This window comes from Drosophila biarmipes, unplaced genomic scaffold (assembly GCF_025231255.1).
Source record: "Drosophila biarmipes strain raj3 unplaced genomic scaffold, RU_DBia_V1.1 ptg000005l, whole genome shotgun sequence".
Lineage (NCBI taxonomy): Eukaryota > Metazoa > Arthropoda > Insecta > Diptera > Drosophilidae > Drosophila > Drosophila biarmipes.
Genome location: NW_026114527.1, coordinates 5795902 through 5815271, shown reverse-complemented (window position 1 = coordinate 5815271; position 19370 = coordinate 5795902). Strand labels below are relative to the sequence as shown.

Below are 19370 nucleotides of genomic sequence, written 5' to 3'. Positions count from 1 at the left end.
TTTTCAATCGGAAGTGGAAACCCTCTTCACATCAATATAATGTTTTTGGAAGACGGCAGAAATGGACATTATGTGTACATTAAAAATAATTTTTGTCTCTTTTGAACAATTAAATAATTTATTCATACTTCGTTTCAAAGACTAATGACTGCACAAAGAGGAAGTCATAAGAGGGTGCAATTTTTCTGCAATGTTTGTATAAATTTCTCCGGAACTGAGAAAACTGCATTGAAACACAAGACGCTATGCAGTAGGAAGGTCTCAATAATGCCGCAGCCCCAAAATAATACTCTGGAATTTACGCAAGTTCAAATCAGCTTCAAGATCCATTCGTTGTCTACGCGGATTTTGAATGCATTCTGGAACCAAATAATTTTGAAGTGAGCCCCAAATTTTTAAATATTAATGAGCATACTCCAATATCATACGCCTATTATATAAAGTATACTTTTGATCCTAGACTAGATAAATTTGTTTTAGAAACAGGAATAAATTCAGGAACTTGTTTTGTAAATTCATTAATCGAAAATCATACGAAATTTAGTATGAAATACTTACATAAAATAGTTCTTATTAGAATGACCTTAGACGACCAAAAGATATTTGGCAATTCGGTGAACTGTTCTATTCGCCAGAAAGTTTTAGGGACTGATAGGGTTAGAGATCACTGTCATTTCACAAGTAACTTTAGGGGTGCAACTCACTCTAAATGTAACTTGGATTATAAAGTTAACAATTTCATTCCAGTATTTATTCATAATTTTTCGAAAAACGACTGTCATTTATTTATTCAAGAACTAGGAAAGATTCCCGGTGAAATTTCCGTAATACCAATTAATAAGGGAAATTATATTTCTGTTTCGAAAAAATAACAAGTTTTGATGGAAATAGTTTTGAAATTCGTTTTCTTGATACCTATAGGTTTATGCCCTCAGGCTTGGATACCTTAGCATACATTTTTTAACAACAATTTAGCGTCGCTTGTGAACAGCTGTGTTTACTTTTGTGCTCCGAGTTTTTGTCTTTTCCAGTGATTTTGTGCGAGTATTCTGTGTGTATTTATTTACAAAGATTAGCCTAACAATTGTGCTAGTAATATAAATAAATATAAAAAATAGATCTCCCAGTAAACGGGTACGTGTTAATAGTTATTTTGGCATTTCTATTAGATAATTTAATCTCATAGCTTTGTTTTTGTAACTTACGCTCCTAAACTTGCTAAAACTCTTTTACTCTCTCTAAATCTCCCTCGCTCTATTTTATAACTGTAACCTGCTCTCTATGCACCCGCTGAATTTCTAGTAGACTTTTTCGGTGCTATTTTCTGCAACTCTCTCTCTCTGTTTCTCTCTTGCTTGATTTACTTTGTATGTGTTCGTACTGAAAGTTGTTAGTGTCGCACAAGCCACGCTCAGTCGATAGAATATTTTTTTCTCTCTCGTGCTCTCTTACGTTTTGATACATTTTCGCGATCTTGCGCTCTTATTTTTTTTTTGTGTTTTGTGCCTTTGTGATTTTTAAATTTGATCCCAGTGCCAAATTTACTTTGAGGTATTTTTGATATTTTATTTCATTTGTTTTTCTTATTACGGCCCTTGTCTGTTCCAAGAAAAACTGCACACTTGCGTCTTTAACGAAAGACCCCTTTATTTTTTGCTGGCTCTGCGATTCGATGATGCACGTAAAATGTGCAGGATTAAACGGCAGAGTTAAAGATTTTATTGATCTTAACTCTGGTCTTATGTGGTCATGCGGTTCCTGCAAGGAAATGGTGGTTGAGATGAGCGGCTTTATGAAGCAGACTCCAGACAGCCTGTTGAATATCTCGGGTGGTTTTAGGCAACTCAATGAGTGGTTCAATACCGTCTGTGCCCAGTTTAATAATAAAAAATTATTAACAGAGTCGCCTAAACGCAAAAAAGCCAGCTTAACCGCCGTTAATACCACCATGGAATCCAACCCATATCCGAACTTGGTAGCAGCAGTTCCTGTCGACACAGGGGTAAGCGAACCAACTGTGCCTATGGATACAGCTAGCTTGAGTGAAATCCATGTTTCCGGACTAAAAGCTTCTGTACTGGCTAAGTCAAAAATATCGGTGCCGACCGTTCCTATAGGTATTGTGGGCACCGTTCCTGGATCTCAGCCTAGTGAGGTTCAGACTGCTGCTGGGGGGTAAGAAACTTTCAGTTGCTCCACCAAGAAAGCAATTAATTGTTTTTAGATTCACCCCAGATACCACATCTGAGGATGTTCTGGAATTTATACGTGAAAAATTTCCATCCTAAGATATTGCAGTTGAACAATTTCGAATTTTCATACGCTCGTAAAATATCGTCTTTTAAAATATTTGCTTTGCCTGATGTTTTTAATGTTTTACTTTCTGAAAGCTTTTGGCTTAATGATAGTTTAGTAATTAAAGAATTTGTTCCAAATAAACCTATAATAAATAACGGGCCCTCCACTGTGTCAAAAAACTAAAAAGTTTAATGTTGGTTTAGCTTTTACGGAAACTTGGCTGAAACCAGGGATATCCGACTCCGAAGTTCTGGCTAGTAACTTTAATACTTATAGGACCGATCGCCACTCACGTAGGGGGGCGGTGTCCTGATTGCCGTTACCTCTAGCCTAACATCTGAAAGAATTCTCATTCATATACACAATAAAATTGAATTTCTAAGTGTAAAAGTTTCTTTGCAATCTTTATCTGTTTTTGTTACATGTTCTTATATTCCACCTGGCTCTGACCTAGTAATTTATGAGCACCATCGGTCTGCAATAAAATCTGTTTTATCCCTTCTTTCTAACAGAGACCTTTTGATTGTTTTAGGTGACTTTAACCTAGCTAATATTTCTTGGTCTCCTCCTACTTGTGGATGGCCTTTTAGAATTATCGTTACAGCAAGTAAGCTTTATAAAAAATTCCTTATGTAGACAATTATATCTTGTGTTTGTTTCAGACCCGTCTGAAATCACAGTATGTAGAATTGATGCTCTTGTTGTACCTGAAGACCGATATCATCAAACTATGGAACTGACAATTTGCCTCCCCTGCCCTGATACCCTCTCTCCTTTAGTTTCTCCAACTAAAATTAGAAGTTTTCGTAAATATAACTACACATAATAAACTGAACAATAAGATTTCTCATTATTATTGGACAGACTTGTACAATTGTACAGACATTGAAAATGCCGCTAAACTATTCTATACAGTCTTAAATACGTTTTTTAATGAATGTGTACCTTATGGGTTTCTTTCAAACCTCCTAACCTAAACAGACCTCCTTGGTTTACCAATGCGCTTCAAAGACTTAAAAACCTTAAATCTAACACTTATAAAAAGTATAAAAAATCGGGTAGACCAGCAAATTTTTGACTTTAATGTTCTCAACAGTCATTGCCACTCTATGAATCTAAGTCGATGTAAATTTGAATTTTCAAATGATCCGAAACAGTTTTACAATTTTTTAATGCCAAGCGTAAAACATCGGCATTGCCTTCATCGGTACGTCTAAACTCAATGGAGGCATCGACGGATTCTGAAATTGCTGATTTATTTGCTGAGTTTTTCCAAACTACTTATAGTTCGACAGCTTGGTCAAATTCTAATTACCCTAATCCCTTAAATAGGGCAAATTGTATTTTCTCAAAATTGATCTACGTGACATCTGGAGTGCCTCAGGGTACACATTTGGGCCCTTTGCTGTTTACTTTGTAATTAACGATCTTCCCTGAATCATAACACATTCTTGTGTACTAATGTATGCTGATGATGTAAAGCTTTGTTTATCAGATAATGATTAGCGTCGGGTTTTAACTTACAGTCGGATATTGATTGTTTTCATGGATGGTGTGAGTACAACCTTTTAAATTTGAACTGCCTTAAATGTAACGTTATGACTTTTTATAGGGGTACTCCTACGTTTATCAGTTACGTTCTTAAAAATACGCCACTTGACCGTATATATTCAGTTAACGATTTAGGTGTTCTTCTTGACCCTAAACTTAAATTTGACTGCCACATTATGTCCACTGTTAACAAAGCCATGAGTGTTCTTGGGTTTATAAAGCGTTGGTCAAAAGAATTTGATGACCCTTATACGACCAAATTATTATTTACCTCCCTTGTCCGTCCTATTTTGGAATATTGTTCGTCGGTTTGGACAAAAAAAATTTCTCTTATTTGCCCTGCGTAGTTTGAACTGGGATCAAAACGTAAGGCTTCCTTCCTACGAGAGTAGATTACAATTGCTTAATTTATCGAGAGCAATAGAAACTCCAATCTTTGTAGTATTGCGCTCCGCCTTGAAGATCAAGAATCTTACATTTTCAGGCATCCTTGTCTTCGATATCAGAGTCTTTTTATTAGATTTATTGAACTCTTTGACTAAATATTTATCTGGTTTTCATGGTTCATGATGGTGATTGAGCTTTTTGGACGTGCTACGGTTGTTACCCGTTGTTACCATGATGGTTTAAACTTAGTCTTGAATATTACTTACACCAACAGGGGTGTTCTGTTTCTGTACTGTAGCTTTACTGTATCTGTACTGTAGCTATACTGTAGCTGTACTGTAGCTGTACTCTAGCTGTACTATAGCTGTACTGTATCTGTACTGTATCTATACAGTATCTGTTTGGTTAAATGAGACAAAATATTCATCGTAGAATATTTTAGAAACTTTATAGGAAAAGAATTTAAATTTTTCGAAACTCAGGTAGGCACTCCTCAGTTACTAAACAAATACTGCTTAGGGAAGGCCATTATATGTAATACTTATGTAGCATTTCCCAATAAAAAAGATTCGATAAGTTTTTTATAACACTTTTTTTAAAGTTAATTTATTGTTTTATTCTAAAATCTAAAATTCTAAAGATTATCGGCTTATTTCTAAATATAAATTAAGAACATTAAAATTTCAATCAACAATCAGGTTGATGATATCATCCCGAAGAGAGGTGTACCTTTCCGGAATGCAGGGGACGTGTTTAGATTCTGCAACCTTTGTTGTTTTGCGCTCCGCCTTGTTGATCGGGAATCTTACATTTTAAGTCATCCCTGTCTCCGATACCAGCGACTTTGTATTAAATTGGTTGAACTTGGGTTCACTTCTTACAGCTCACACATACACGTACCCATACATTGATTTTTAACCCCCATTTGTAAATAAACCTATTAAATGTACCGGTTATGACTCCACATCTTCTACGAAAGAAAGTAGAAAAGCGAGGTACAGGTGTCCACAGTTGTACGTATTAAAGTCTTGAAGTTTATCGTAATTGTATTGTATTGTATACTTCTTTACGTCGCTGTAGATTTCTAAAGCAATCGAAAAAATGTATGTTATTTTTATTTTTATTATATGCAACCTAATGTGTATCATTTGATTGTAATTATCTGGGCTTGCTATACCACACTCCCGACTTTTTGGCTTTAGTGGGAGAAGACGTCTCATAAATACACTTTTGAAACGAGGGATGTATTTTTTACCAAAACGTATAATCTCGATGTTTGAATGTGATCTATTTGGTAGCAGAGAAATTAGTTTTAATTAATTTAATTTAATTAATTAATTTAATTTTAATTTCTTTTCCTTATCTTCTGCTTCTCCTACCGCAACACCTTCAATTTTCCTGTTGTGACATTCTTTCATTATCAATTGTTGCACTACCAAGAGCGCTGAGGGCTATCGAGATCGGCGCGATTGCTAAAAAACTTCCAATTTTGGGTACATATATTACACTAGGTATTTTAAAATTTTTTTAGAATCCATTGATTAATGTATTGATTTATGTTCAACTTTAATTGCACTCATAATGTTTGGTTTGTTTTCTTAATTGTATTATTCTCTATCGTTTTCCTCTCCTTCTTTTCCGTTTTATCCAATCCCATCCAAAACTTTTTCTTGGCCCTCATTATATTTTAACCAAGTATGCTGCTTTTTCCATAAAACGTCAAAAAATAATCTGTTTCTCATCGGAGACAATGTTATTACGATTCCTTCTGGATCATACGTATTAAATGACATCACCGATTTCATTTACAATAAACTTAAATACTTATACCTTGAAAAAACTACCATATGAGAGCCAGTTTCCTTTAATAAGGAACGGTCAGTTGGACAACTGTTAGGCTTCCATCAAAAAGTACTAGAACATCCTACAAAAACCTATCGATTAATTCTTTTGGAATGTAATGTAATCAGCGGTTCATATGTGGATAGTAAAGCGAATCATATGTTGTATAAGTTCGGCATTAATGTTCCGCCTGGGTATAAAATGACAGTGACACCACATAACCTAATTTATTTACCGATGAACTGTGATGAAATAAGCAGTAAGTGAATTTACGTGGTGAAAACGTTTCGATACGCATGCACATTCGGCTGATAGACTGAATATTTATTTTATAGCCAAGCTCTACTAATTGTATAGCTATAGAAGGAGGACCCCTAGTAAAATTAAGCTCACTTACTTTGAAAAAAAAATATTTTTAAGGTCGTTAGAATTGAAGTTTTTAGTATAATATACGAAGTGGAAAGGAAAACAATGAACGGAATTTTAAATGTTGGAGAATAGGTTTACTCAGGTGAGAGAAAATTACCTTAATTTTCAAGGAATTATTCGAAAAGATTCACTGAATGGTCCTACAACTAATAATGTTTCCCCCTTCTTTTTTTAAATAATTGTATGGTTTACTTTTTTGATGAAATTAATTACGAAATAAATGAATGTGAGATTGATAGAACACGATTTGTCGGTATGACTACCACCCAAAAAAATTGTATATCTCTAATGATTCACATTCATTTCCAAGCGAATTAATTTTATAAGAGACCATCCACTATCTCTCTCTTGAAATTCCTTGGTTTTTGTAATTATTTCCATGGTATGTTCATAAAAGATACATTCTAAAACAGAATCTTTATTCATGATCGACATTTTACTTTGAAAGCTTTTCATTATAAAAAGAGATAGTAGATGGTCTCTTATATACTCTGCAAACAATTCAAAGTTTACTTTTGCTAAAGTATAACTTTTTAATAAAATGCTGAGATGAGGTAGAAGCTTCACTTAAGAAATTTTCAGGTGGGATCAAACCGATCCATCGTTCACATTCATGTAATGCAATATTCTTCCCCTGAATTCTTCAGAAATTTTCTTCACTCTTCCGTGAAGGGGTTGAATTGCATTTCGCTTATGCGACTCCGAGCGGACATGGTTTGAGCACCTTATTATTTACCGATCAACAGAGATAAAATAAGCAAACTATCTAACCTTTCTAAAACGTTTTGATTCGCATGCACATTCGGCTGATAGAATGATAATTTATAATAAAAGACGAAGCCTTAGTCCTCAGCCAAGCATTACTAATTGTAAAGCTATAGAAGGAGGACCATCAGTAAAAAGAAACTCCCTCACTTTGAAAAATAAATTATTTTTAAAGTCGTTAGGACTAAGGCTTCGAGTATAATAAAAAAAAGTGGAAAGAAAAACAACCAACGAAATTTTAAATGTTCGAGAAAAGGTTTACTCAGATGAGAGTATTTCGAAGGAAGAGTTAAGTACATCGTATAATCAAACAAAATCAAGACTTGTACGTGCTTCCTCACGAAAGTTACCTTAATTTTCAAGGAATTATTAGAAAAGATTCACCGAATGGACCTACAACTTATAATGTTACCACTTTTTTTTTTTTAATAATTGTATGGCTTACTTTTTGGATAAAATTAAGTACGAAGTAAATGAATATAAGATTGGTAAAACACTATTTCTTGGCATGACTACCACCCTAAAAAATTTTATATCTCTGGATAATCTTCAAAGTCAAAATCTATTAAATTCTGGATGGAGCAGTGGAGACGAAATTTCTACTTCAACTTTTCTGCACCATTAACAAATTTTTTGGGAGTGGCTGAGGATTATAAAAAAGTTTTTTTTAATTGTTAGCACGAACTAGTGTTGATGCTAACTAAGAACCTTGGTAATGTGTTTGAAAAAACCAGAAAATAACAAATTTTTAAACTGAAAATTGCGAATATAACCTGAAAAGTCTTCCAATGTAACTCCGAGTGATTTTGCAAAAATTAAGATGTACGCTATTATTAAAAGGGGTGTAAAACAACCAAGCGCATTCCGCAGTTGGGATTCAAATGTTAACCCCAAATTTGGGCATAGCAGCCAACACAGCTGGAATGTAAAATTGTCGGCGGACCGAATCAAAACGAATCAGTGAAAACTGGTCCTATTCATGTCAGAACACACACAAAGTCATGAAAATACCGAAGCTTATTGTCTTCTTATACATGATAAACGATTGAATATAACCCATTAAACTGACTTGTAAAACGAGTTGTTTAAAGTTAAGATAATGAGGAGATAATTCTAAAGGAAATTGAAAATTTATTCGAAATAATTACTAATTAATAACAGCTTCTTAATAAAACCATCATATGTTTTTACTGTGCTAAATGCAAAATCTAGAAAGACTGCAATTTGGTTAACCAATAAACTTCACAACAATTTTTGGAACGATAGAGAAAATAGTTTTCCACAAACTCGAAGATTTTTGAGGACAATAACAAAAAGGAAAACTGATTACTTGTAAGGGTGTTAAATAAATCGATATCTACAGAATAAATATCGAGGAAATGGGCTGTCCTCATTAAACAGGTTTAAAGGAAGCCAGCTTTCATATTGTCAAACACATCATTAGGGCGGGGCTTGTGCTCTAAGCAATGCAAACAATATTTTGACATTTTCAAACCCTTGCAGAGAGTATAATGATTTCAGTCAGAAGCTATGCAGTGAAGGGGATGTTTCCGACCCCATAAAGTATATATATTCTTGATCAGCGTCACAAAACGAGTCGATCTAGCCATGTCCGTATGTTCGCCCTTTCTACGCAAACTAGTCTCTCAGTTTTAAAGCTATCGGGCTGAAACTTTCCCAAAATTCTTATTTCTATTGCAGGTAGTAATAAGTCGGAAAATTGGTGAAAAATTATAAGAAAAATTATATCTTCGGTGTTTTTTATCATATAACTTCCTACGCTTGGAAAGCACATTTGTTCATTAGTTATGAATTTTAAATTTAATTTTATCAAAGTCGAAAGACTATATCATATAGCTTTATTGGTGTGTTGTGACATATTATAAAATAATTGGGAATATACTTTTTTTGTATTTTTAAGAATTTCGAATTAAATCTAATAAAAATCGGACGACTTTAACATATATCTGTCAAAGAAACGGTTAACCGTAGGTGGTCAACCGGGTGCCTGCGCAAATCCCTTGGCGACCAATCTTGCCTTTTGGCTTTCGATTTGACCATTAAGTTCGCAGAGCCCACTTCGTCTTGATGATTTCCGAGTTAGTAGGTCCATCTACCAGAGTCCAAGTCTCGTACTTGTCCAAAGCTTGGTATTTTTTAAACATAGCTGCCCTCCTTTCCTCACAAACAGGGCAAGAGAGTGACTCTGTTGCATCTTTTGGATAGCTCCGCTCACTGTGAATGCTTCCTGGTGCGACCTCGTCCTCTCCTTGGGGTTGTAACTAGTGCTGATATCTGCGGGAGTTTCCGATCTGGGCAATGCCATTTATGGGACTTCTGGTCTATTTTCAAATTTGTCCGTCGATTGTTGTTCTGCTGTAGGTGGAACTTGAAAAGGATTAATTTCAATTTTTTGATTTTCAACACATTCTTGGTCAACAAAATCCTCATATTGGTTTTCTATTTAAAATTTGTCAAGGAACTTTACATCACGCGTATTTTGCCAAGATTGTCAACAAACTTTTGCAAGTGACAATATAAGCAATTTTAATAAATGCGCATTTTGCAGTAGACCTTTTGATTGGTATATGCTTTCTAGTTTTTACTATAACTGTTTCGATGTTTCGCAGTTCTTTACCTGCCTCAACTCATATGTAGAAATGGGTAAATTAAATCCGATTTCGCTTTAGAGTGATTTGTCTTACTTTTTTGTTTGTGTCCTAATATATTATTGCGTATTTTCTTTTTTTTTCAAATAGATAAACCAATATTTTAGTGCAGCCATAAAAAAAAATCCCAATCGAATATTTTGTATTCTCGACGTTAGCTCGCAGTCTTGTTGGTTTTATTGTCTCCCCATAGGTTTGCCATAGCGGAGGCTCGGTACCCGCCCACCCCTCACCTTGTCACTGCCTGGCAAGGCAACAACTCAGTCTGAACAGCCTCCATCGTGGTCAAAGCGGCGACTCAGTCCCCGCGTCCCCCTTGACAGGCAAGCTGCCTGCACAAGCATACAGCTTGAGCATGCCTTAATTCTTCATGGCGATTTGGTAGTCACAGACCCTCATGAATAATCCGTTTCAGCAGTATAGGAATAATAAACAATTCTCCAGCGGATCTCATTCTGGTACCGAAGTCCCATCCGGAATTCCTACACCGAAAAGCGTACGCGATAATATTCCCTCAGCTCTAAACATGTCTTTTAGTGTGGAGCAAATGACAGCCACCATACAGGCGACCATTGCCCATGCCGTTCTTGAGGTAACCCGGGAGAGCCAGCGTAGGGAAAACGAACTACGCCAAGCCTTACAGCAGCTGACCGACCAGGTTAATTCGATACAAATCGCTCCCGCCCAATCGGAAGCCCCACAGATTAAGGCCTACGAGCCCATAGAAATTAAAAATAATGCTAAATGTGACGAGCCCCTGGACGCCGTTAAGTACCTGCCCGAATTTACTGGAGCACAAGACGCATACGTCTCTTGGCGGCAAGCGGCAGTAGCCGCATATTATATTTTAAGGAATTATGTAGATAGCTCCCGCCATTATCAGGCAGTTATTATTATTAGGAGTAAAATAAGAGGCCCTGCCGATGCAGTGCTGTCTTCGTTCGGCACTGTGTTGAATTTCGATGCGATCATAAATCGGCTCGATTTCACATACAGTGACAAACGGCAAATCCATGTAATTGAGCAAGAGATGGGCACTCTCAGAGAGGGAAGCCTAACACTCTTGCACTACTATGACGAGGTCGAGAAAAAAACTCACCTTGCTTACCAAAAAAGTCACAATGTCGTACGAAGTGTCGGCGGCAAAAGTTTTATGCGACAAATTCCGAGATGATGCACTCCGTGTATTTATTTCGGGACTCAGGTGCAACCTCACAGATGTCCTCTTCTCGGCAAAGCCGAAGGACTCGGATGCCATCAATATTTTAGGGGAAAATCGCTGCTACCCGTCATCAGGCGAAGAGTAGCGGGGATTGACATGAGACTTCTAGTCGATACGGGCGCGGCCAAAAATTTCAGCCGGTAGAATCTCCATTCAAGGTTCAATCGATTCATGGAGTCACCATGCAAAATTCTTCGTGTCAATTTTCAACTTGAAGACCACGTTTTACAAGATTTGTCTTCCGTTGATGGAATCATCGGCCTCGACCTTTTAAAACAGGCAGTGGCATCACTTTGTCTGGCCTCCGGCCATCTCAAATGGGGCACGGAAGTAGAGAAAATCGATTTTCATACATGTCCCGAGGTAAATTATACTGAGATAGACTGCCAGCCGGATCGGACAACTATATCTTATAGCTCCCATAGGAACTATCGGGGAAAAAATTAAAAAAAATTATATCTTTGGTGTTTTTTGACATATACCTTTCTAAGCTTGGATATAAGATTTTTAAATTAGTTCTGAGTTTCGAATTAAATTTTATCAAAATCGGACGACTATATCATATAGCCCCCATTCAGTCGGAAAATTAGTGGTAAAATAATATTTAAAAATTATATCTGCGGAAATAACATTTTTTATTTGGTTCTGAATTTCGAATTAAATTGTATTAAAATCGGACGACTATATCATATAGCTGTCATAGGAACGATCGGATAATTGGTGGGAAATTATGTGAAACAAATTATAGTTCTGGAGCTTTTTGACATATTATCTTATAATATTGGGAATATAAACTTTTATATTTTTAAGAATTTCAAATTCAATTTAATAAAATTATTGATTATTTTTTATAACTGCAAGGGTATACAAACTTTGGCTTGCCGAAGTTAACTTCCTTTCTTGTTAAAAGTAGCACCAAAAGAAGAAAATACTTTTTTATACATAATTTTAAAGTTGAGGCTAGATGTGTAAAGTGCTACAAGAAAACAAGATTAATACAGTTTAATGTCATGAGGAAGTTGGCCAATTCATTGAACAATTTAAAGGACAGATAATTGGTCAGCACTTTCAATACTTTCGAAAAACAAAAACTATGTTCATGAATTATGGTGGACATGATCTAAAAACAACAAACTATGGTGAACACTTTACATTTTGTAATCTTCATTAATCAAAGGAAACGTGCGCATGCTTCTTCTATGCAAATCGCCGGATTAGAATCAGAAGATGAATTTCAGTATATAAATAATGATGATGATAATGATTTTAATGCTACAAAATAATTTTCTGACTTTTCATTTCGAGTTTAAATTACAGGTGCGTTGGACCCTTTGGGAATGTGTCAGAAATAGCTACTGAGTGATCTTTTCAATGAGCGTTCGGACTTGTGCAAAACATAAGATCATTGGCGCGTGTCCCTTTTATTGCGGAACAGTGATCTTCTCAACGAGCGTGCCCCTCGGACTTGTGCGTGTGTCTATTTAATTGCGGGTAGGTAGTAGACAAGGGCTCATAATCGGTTCTCTGGCTCTGGCTGATATCTTTATGACCCCTTTGTGGAAAGGAGAAAATCTTTGACAATTAACCAGTAAAACGTTCTGGGACGGAAACGAAAATATGGGTTTGAAAATATTCCCACATTTGAGAACTATCAATTTTTAATCCCACTTGAACGCCCACAAACACTTAAATCTGTCTGCCGCCCACATAACATCTCTTGGAAAACCGGTAGATGACATCCTAAAATATCGCTTTGCTGCTTATATGTCTCCATTGCCTATTTGCTCCCTTAAGCTGAGTAACAGGCATCTGATAGTCGATGCACTTGACTATAGCGTTCTTCCTTGTTATTTTCAATTAATTTTATTCTGAACGTATATGTCTCTTTTGTGACTTTACTTGTGACTTGTATAGTCAATGATTTCTGATTTTGTTAATAATATAAGGTGTAGTATGAGCACCTGATAAAACATTTTCTGGAAAAGGTAAAAAAAAAATTAAATCTAAATATTTAGAATTTTTTATTATCTTTGTGCAAAAGGTTATTGGTTCGCTGTAGAATCAATGCTCTGATTATATTCTTCAGAGGCTCTTAATACTGTTTCGGAATAGTCGATTAAATTATATTCTTTCTTAATACAACGAGCTAATTATGTTATAGCAGAATGTGCTCTTTCAACTTGTCAGTTTGAGATACTATGCCTCGGGTCTGCGTAATCTAAAGTTTGTGAAAAGTCGTTTGACCCCTCACAAATAGCGCCTACAACATAGCCAGCCACAACCCAAAAAACCCAGAGCAGCCGACAACTTGAACAAAACGCGGCGGCAAAGCTTGACTCGGTCTTCTTTGAAAAACGCAGCGCACCGGACCAGAAGTGCGAGCAGGTAACTTTTGGAAAACGCGTCGCACCGGACCAGAAGTGCGAGAAGCAGGGGACTCTTGCAAAGGCGGCGCACGGGATCACGAGAAGCGGGATTTTGGCAAAGGCGGCGCACGGGATCAGAAGTGCGAGAAGCGGGACTCTTGCAAAGGAGGCGCACGAGATCAGAAGTGCGAAGAATACACTCAAGCTAGCCACGCATAGATATAAATATTTCAGAACAAATGCCTAGATTTTAGGCCATAAATTCTGCCCTAGGGAAAAGTTGTCCCCATAATCGATCCCCTCTCTCTCGGCCTTCTCGTAGCGAATGCTATGAGCCAGGCCCAAATGCGCGTTACCGCTGACTCTTTTCACTCTGCTACAGACACCGATTAAACTATTTCTCTGGTGGTTCTCCGGTGGCTGGCACTCTACATCTCACGTCAGCCAACCAATTTTTTTCCTAGACCTTTTTGTCCCATATCTTTAGAAATATTTTCGGTAAAGAGAGCCTGGCGGGACTGAGTATATCCCAGCCTACAAGACTTCTTTACAAGTTGAACCGCACCTTTATGCAAAAGAATTAAATTTTGCCGGGGTAAAGCTCGGTCAATATTACTTTGGCTTATGGAAATTGTCGAAGAAGTTCCATACTTTGTTTTTGATATGTAATTTATTTTGGATTTTTTTAAGAATGATATCAAATTTTCGGGAGTGTCAAGTTCTGTTATATATTAATCGCTTCCCCCTTGCTAATAGCAATTGTTGCTTAAACTTTTTTAAGGTTTTTTTTTATAACATTTTCAAGACTACTCTCTGCTGAATGCTGAGGGTTTTGATCTGAGAACGATTCGCAACTGTCAGTTAAGCTGTTGATCTGAATCCTTGTGTGTGTCTCCAACTACATTAGTTTTACCTGGCTTATAAATGACTTTTGGAGTGAAACTTTCTATGAAAGAGTACCAGCGATTCATTTCGATATAAGGATTTTTATTAGAGATTGCAAAAGGTAATGATTGATAATCGGTTTGAATTTTAATTCCAATCACGCCGTATAAGTAATTTTTTAGATTTTTAAGAGCCCATACAATGGCTAAAAGTTCCTTCTTATTAGTTGCATAAACTTGTTGTAATTGGCTTACCTCCTTGAGGTAATTGCGACTTCCAAAGCGTCGGTAGTATTAATATTTTTGTTGGGATTCTTCTTGAAATTTCGCCAGGTTTGGCTATAGAGGCGTGTTTAAAAAAAAATGTTCTATAATAGCCCATAAGGCTTAGGAAACTTCCAAGTTCCCGAATATTTTTGGAAGCGATACTTATAGTTTTATTGAAGTCTATATAATGTTGTTGAATTTGACAATATTATAATGTCGTCCATGTAGACATGACAGGTTTTCCTCATTTGTTCTCTTAGAATGCTGTCCATTGCGCTATAAAAAACAGTTGGTGCATTTTTTAGTCCGAATGCCATTCTTGAAAATTCGTATTTTCCATTGTTTATTGAAAAATATGTTTTTTCGACGTAGAATTCATTAAATAATATCTGATGAAAACCTGATTTTAAATCTATTGTTGAATTATTTCTTGCTTTTCTCAAATTTGATTTAATTACTGATGGTATGAAAACGAGACAACAAGACTTTTATAAACGCATTGCAGCCTTTATTTAAATTTAAATGCTATTATCACTATGGTATATGAAATACTAACTTTGACATTTTTTTAACATATTTTGGTGTTGCGTCACCACTTGAAAATTTAATCCTTTCCGCCAACTTTAGTTACTGATTAACATGGATCAGTTCAAACTGTTAAAGGCAGCAAGAAGTCGTGCGAAGACAAGCATTACGCGTTTCGCAAGATCCACGTAAGGGATTTAAATGAGAGCTTGATGAAAACATGTGTCATTAGATAGGCTCAACAATGTATGGAAGAATTCGAATCCATGAGCGACCAAATGACCCTTTTTGACCAAGAGAAAGGGTACGTCAATCCAGCCATCGACAAGTTACTAGGACAAGAACCTCACTCGCACCTGTCCACTTTACCACTTTAGACAATCTGGCAACCCTGACGAGGATGCATCAATGGCGTTAAGCGAGAAACTTAAACCTAGTTCGTTTTTTGGAACAACAACAGCAGCTTAATGAGCGATTGTCTGAGCAACAAGCCACGCTTTTGAGGGCAAACTCGGCAGCCACTGTAATGCATAATTACCTGTACATTGGCAAGACATGATATCGCCGCCTTAGCTCTTAGTCGCTGCCAGTCGATTTCCTCCTGGGCAGCGACTACGCTTGAACCGGGTTAACCGAAGATGTTCGACATTGAGGGCAACAACATTCCCATTTCGACAACATTTGGATGGGTCATAACATCTATCGTAACCACCGGCTGTTTATATACAACAAAAATGCAAACAGCTATTGACATTGACGCATCTCTACGGCGCTTTTGGCAGCTTGAGGTTGTCAACCAGAAATTTCATGGAAAACCATATGACGATGAAGTTGAACAGCCCTTTGTCAAAGCACACACGCGGGACGCGAAGGGGCGTTACATAGTCGAACTTCCGCACAAAGACTCCAAGGAACAGTTTTCAGTTATATTACAGGTAGCATTCACAAGATTCAGGGGTGTAGAGCGCCTCCTAACGAAAGACCCCAATCTACACCCACAGTACGTAGAATTTATGCGGTATTATCTTCAGTTCAGTCACATGCGACAACTATCGCCAGAAGACATTGAGAAACAGCAGAGCTTTTACTTCCCACATCACACTGTAATCACACAAAAGTTAAGGGTTAAAAGTTTTGTTTCATTTAAGGACACACATGGAAGGTCCTTAAACGAAGCTCTGCACATTGGACCGAGCAGCCTGCGAAACCTTTTCTCGATTTGTATTCGTTACAGAATGTCAAATTTGTCTTCTTAGCAGATATTGTACAAATATATCGGCAAATCTGGGTGGTTTCCAACCATTGCGGCTATCAGCGTATTGCCTGGAGACAAGATAAAAAAACTACTTCTATCAAGCATAAAGAACTTTCCACAGTAGCACACGGAGCATCCTGCGTACCATTTCTGGCAGTAAAGGTCGTGGATCAGTTAACCCACGACCATCAAAACGAGTTTCCTGCCGCTGCAAAGATCCCAAAAGTGCAGTTTTATGTGGACGACGTAATTAACCTCATTAACCTCAGGACCTCATTTACAATATATATGAGTTGATTTAATTGATGAAATGTGCAGGTATAGAACTTTGTAAATGAGCTTAAAATTCATCACGTACCGCCGACAAAACACTCGCTGCAACCGACGTACAAGACAAAGGTGTTATGTACGCCCTCCGTCTAAAGAAGGTTCACTAGAGAAACGACAATGAATCATGTGCTGGAGGGAGGGGGGCATGTGACTAGCCAGACTCAGGCTAGTAAAGATAGAAAAAATTGCAATTCGGCAAATTAAAGTTGTTGGGTGGCTAGAAGAACGGCAATGATCGACTGTTAACCTTACTCCGGCAGTGACTTCTAAAATAAGAGAAATAGAAAAACCTTATCCCTAGGTGGGAACACCTAGTTAATATATCCAATATGGGACGGCCAGCGAAATGAAGACGGCAGCCGAATGAAGACGGCAGCCGAATGAAGACGGCAGCCGAATGAAGAAGACAGACAGAATTTGTTCTGATGTCCTCTGGCACCGGTTTAAAAGTATCACCCAGAAGTGATGATCACGACTGGAAGAAAACAAGTGTTCCAAAGAACGTCCAAGTCCTTTCTTGAAAGACACCCTTATCCTAAAGAAAGACTATGCACTTACCCCGGCAAGTGCATGCGTTTTCAATGCAAGTGAAGTGGAACCGATAACTCATACAAGAAATTGGAGCTACAATAACCAGCTCAAGCATTGATACTGACGTGTGCCGCGGTGAAACTCCCGTACGATGCATATATACGAGGTGTGTTCAAAAAGTAAGGTGACTTTGTATTTTCAAGAAAAACTATTAATTTATTTATCAATATTAATGTTGTCCCCTTTAAAGTAATCCCCCTCAGATACAATACATTTTTGCCAACGGTTTTTCCAATCCTCAAAGCACTTCCCATAAGCACTTTTCGGTATAGCCTTCAGCTCTTCCAGCGATGCAGTCTTTATCTCTTCAATCGTTGCAAATCTCCGTCTCTTTAGTTTTGGGAACAAGAAAAAGTCACATGGGGCCAAATCCGGTGAATATGGTGGCTGAGGCATTATTGTGGTGTTGTTTTTGGCGAAAAAAAACCTCTCACAAGCAAAGATGAGTGAGCAGGGGCATTATCGTGATGCAAAAGCCATGAATTGTTTTTCCACAATTCTGGACGTTTTTTTCGAATTGCTTTTCGCAAACGGCGCATAACTTCCAGATAATACTGTTTATTGACCGTACGACCATATGGTAAGAACTCCTGATGCACCACGCCATGGTAATCGAAGAATACAGTGATCAAAACTTTGACATTTGATCGAACTTGGCGTGCTTTTTTCGGTCTTGGCTCACCTGGGCTCTTCCATTGTGACGATTGGGCTTTGGTTTCGATATCATAACCATATACCTATGATTCGTCACCAGTTATGACCCTTTTGAGTAAATCTGGGTCGTCGTTGACGTCATCCAACAGCTCTTGAGCGATGCTCATGCGACGGTTCTTTTGGTCAAAATTCAGCAATTTTGGAACAACTTCGCTGACACACGACTCATGCCCAGATAATACTGTTTATTGACCGTACGACCATATGGTAAGAACTGATGCACCACGCCATGGTAATCGAAGAATACAGTGATCAAAACTTTGACATTTGATCGAACTTGGCGTGCTTTTTTCGGTCTTGGCTCACCTGGGCTCTTCCATTGTGACGATTGGGCTTTGGCTTCGATATCATAACCATATACCCATGATTCGTCACCAGTTATGACCCTTTTGAGTAAATCTGGGTCGTCGTTGACGTCATCCAACAGCTCTTGAGCGATGCTCATGCGACGGTTCTTTTGGTCAAAATTCAGCAATTTTGGAACAAACTTCGCTGACACACGACTCATGCCCAAAACGTTTAAAAAAATTTCATGGCACGAGACAAGCGATATACCGACATCTTCAGCAACGTCTCTGATAGTGATTCGACGATATTCCAAAACAATTTTCTTCACTCCATGAACGTTTTCATCAGTTGTTGACGTGCTTGGGCGTCTAATGCGAGGCTCGTCATTGGCATCTTCCCGGCCATCTTGGAAGAGTTTGTACCACTTGTATACATTTTTTTTACTCAGAACAGTTTCACCGTATGCCACTGTCAACATTTCAAGTGTTTCGGAGCACTTAATTTTATTTTTTACACAAAATTTGATGCAAATCCTTTGATCCATATTTTTTGATAACAAAAAATCGCTGAGCACGCAAAACAACTTGTTACCTTTACGCCGCTCGCAACGAAATTTGAAAATTCACCTTACTTTTTGAACACACCTCGTATATAAATATCTATATAGTGCTATAGTGTTATTTTTTTTGTGTAACGTAATTTTCGTGTTATGTTTTTGTGAACCGCCAGCTAATAATGCACGTATGTATATATATATATATATATAAACAAATTCTAACGTCTTCGAAAACCCAGGATCCAGAGCGTCGAGATCTCATCGCACATAATACAAAAGGGGGTGAGTTTGTCGGAACGAAGTTCCCACTCTTATGAGTAAATCTATAGGTATGTATATATCCGTGTAGCATGAATACTACCCAAGTATTAGAAGGAACCTTAGACCACAATTCACAGTTTAAATTAAGACTTCAATATTTACTATAATAA

At 37.2% G+C, this 19370-nt stretch overlaps 1 protein-coding gene across 1 annotated transcript; it reads right to left on the bottom strand.

The window, feature by feature from the left end:
* Window positions 1-16254: 16254 nt before the first annotated feature.
* On the bottom strand, window positions 16255-18651 carry LOC127011706 (uncharacterized). The gene is made up of 3 exons (XM_050889738.1): window positions 18457-18651; window positions 17877-18118; window positions 16255-16306 (listed from the first exon to the last, which is right to left on the bottom strand). Exons 1-3 carry the CDS (start codon window positions 18601-18603, stop codon window positions 16255-16257), a joined length of 441 nt encoding a protein of 146 aa, XP_050745695.1. The 5' UTR covers window positions 18604-18651.
* Window positions 18652-19370: the final 719 nt, after the last annotated feature.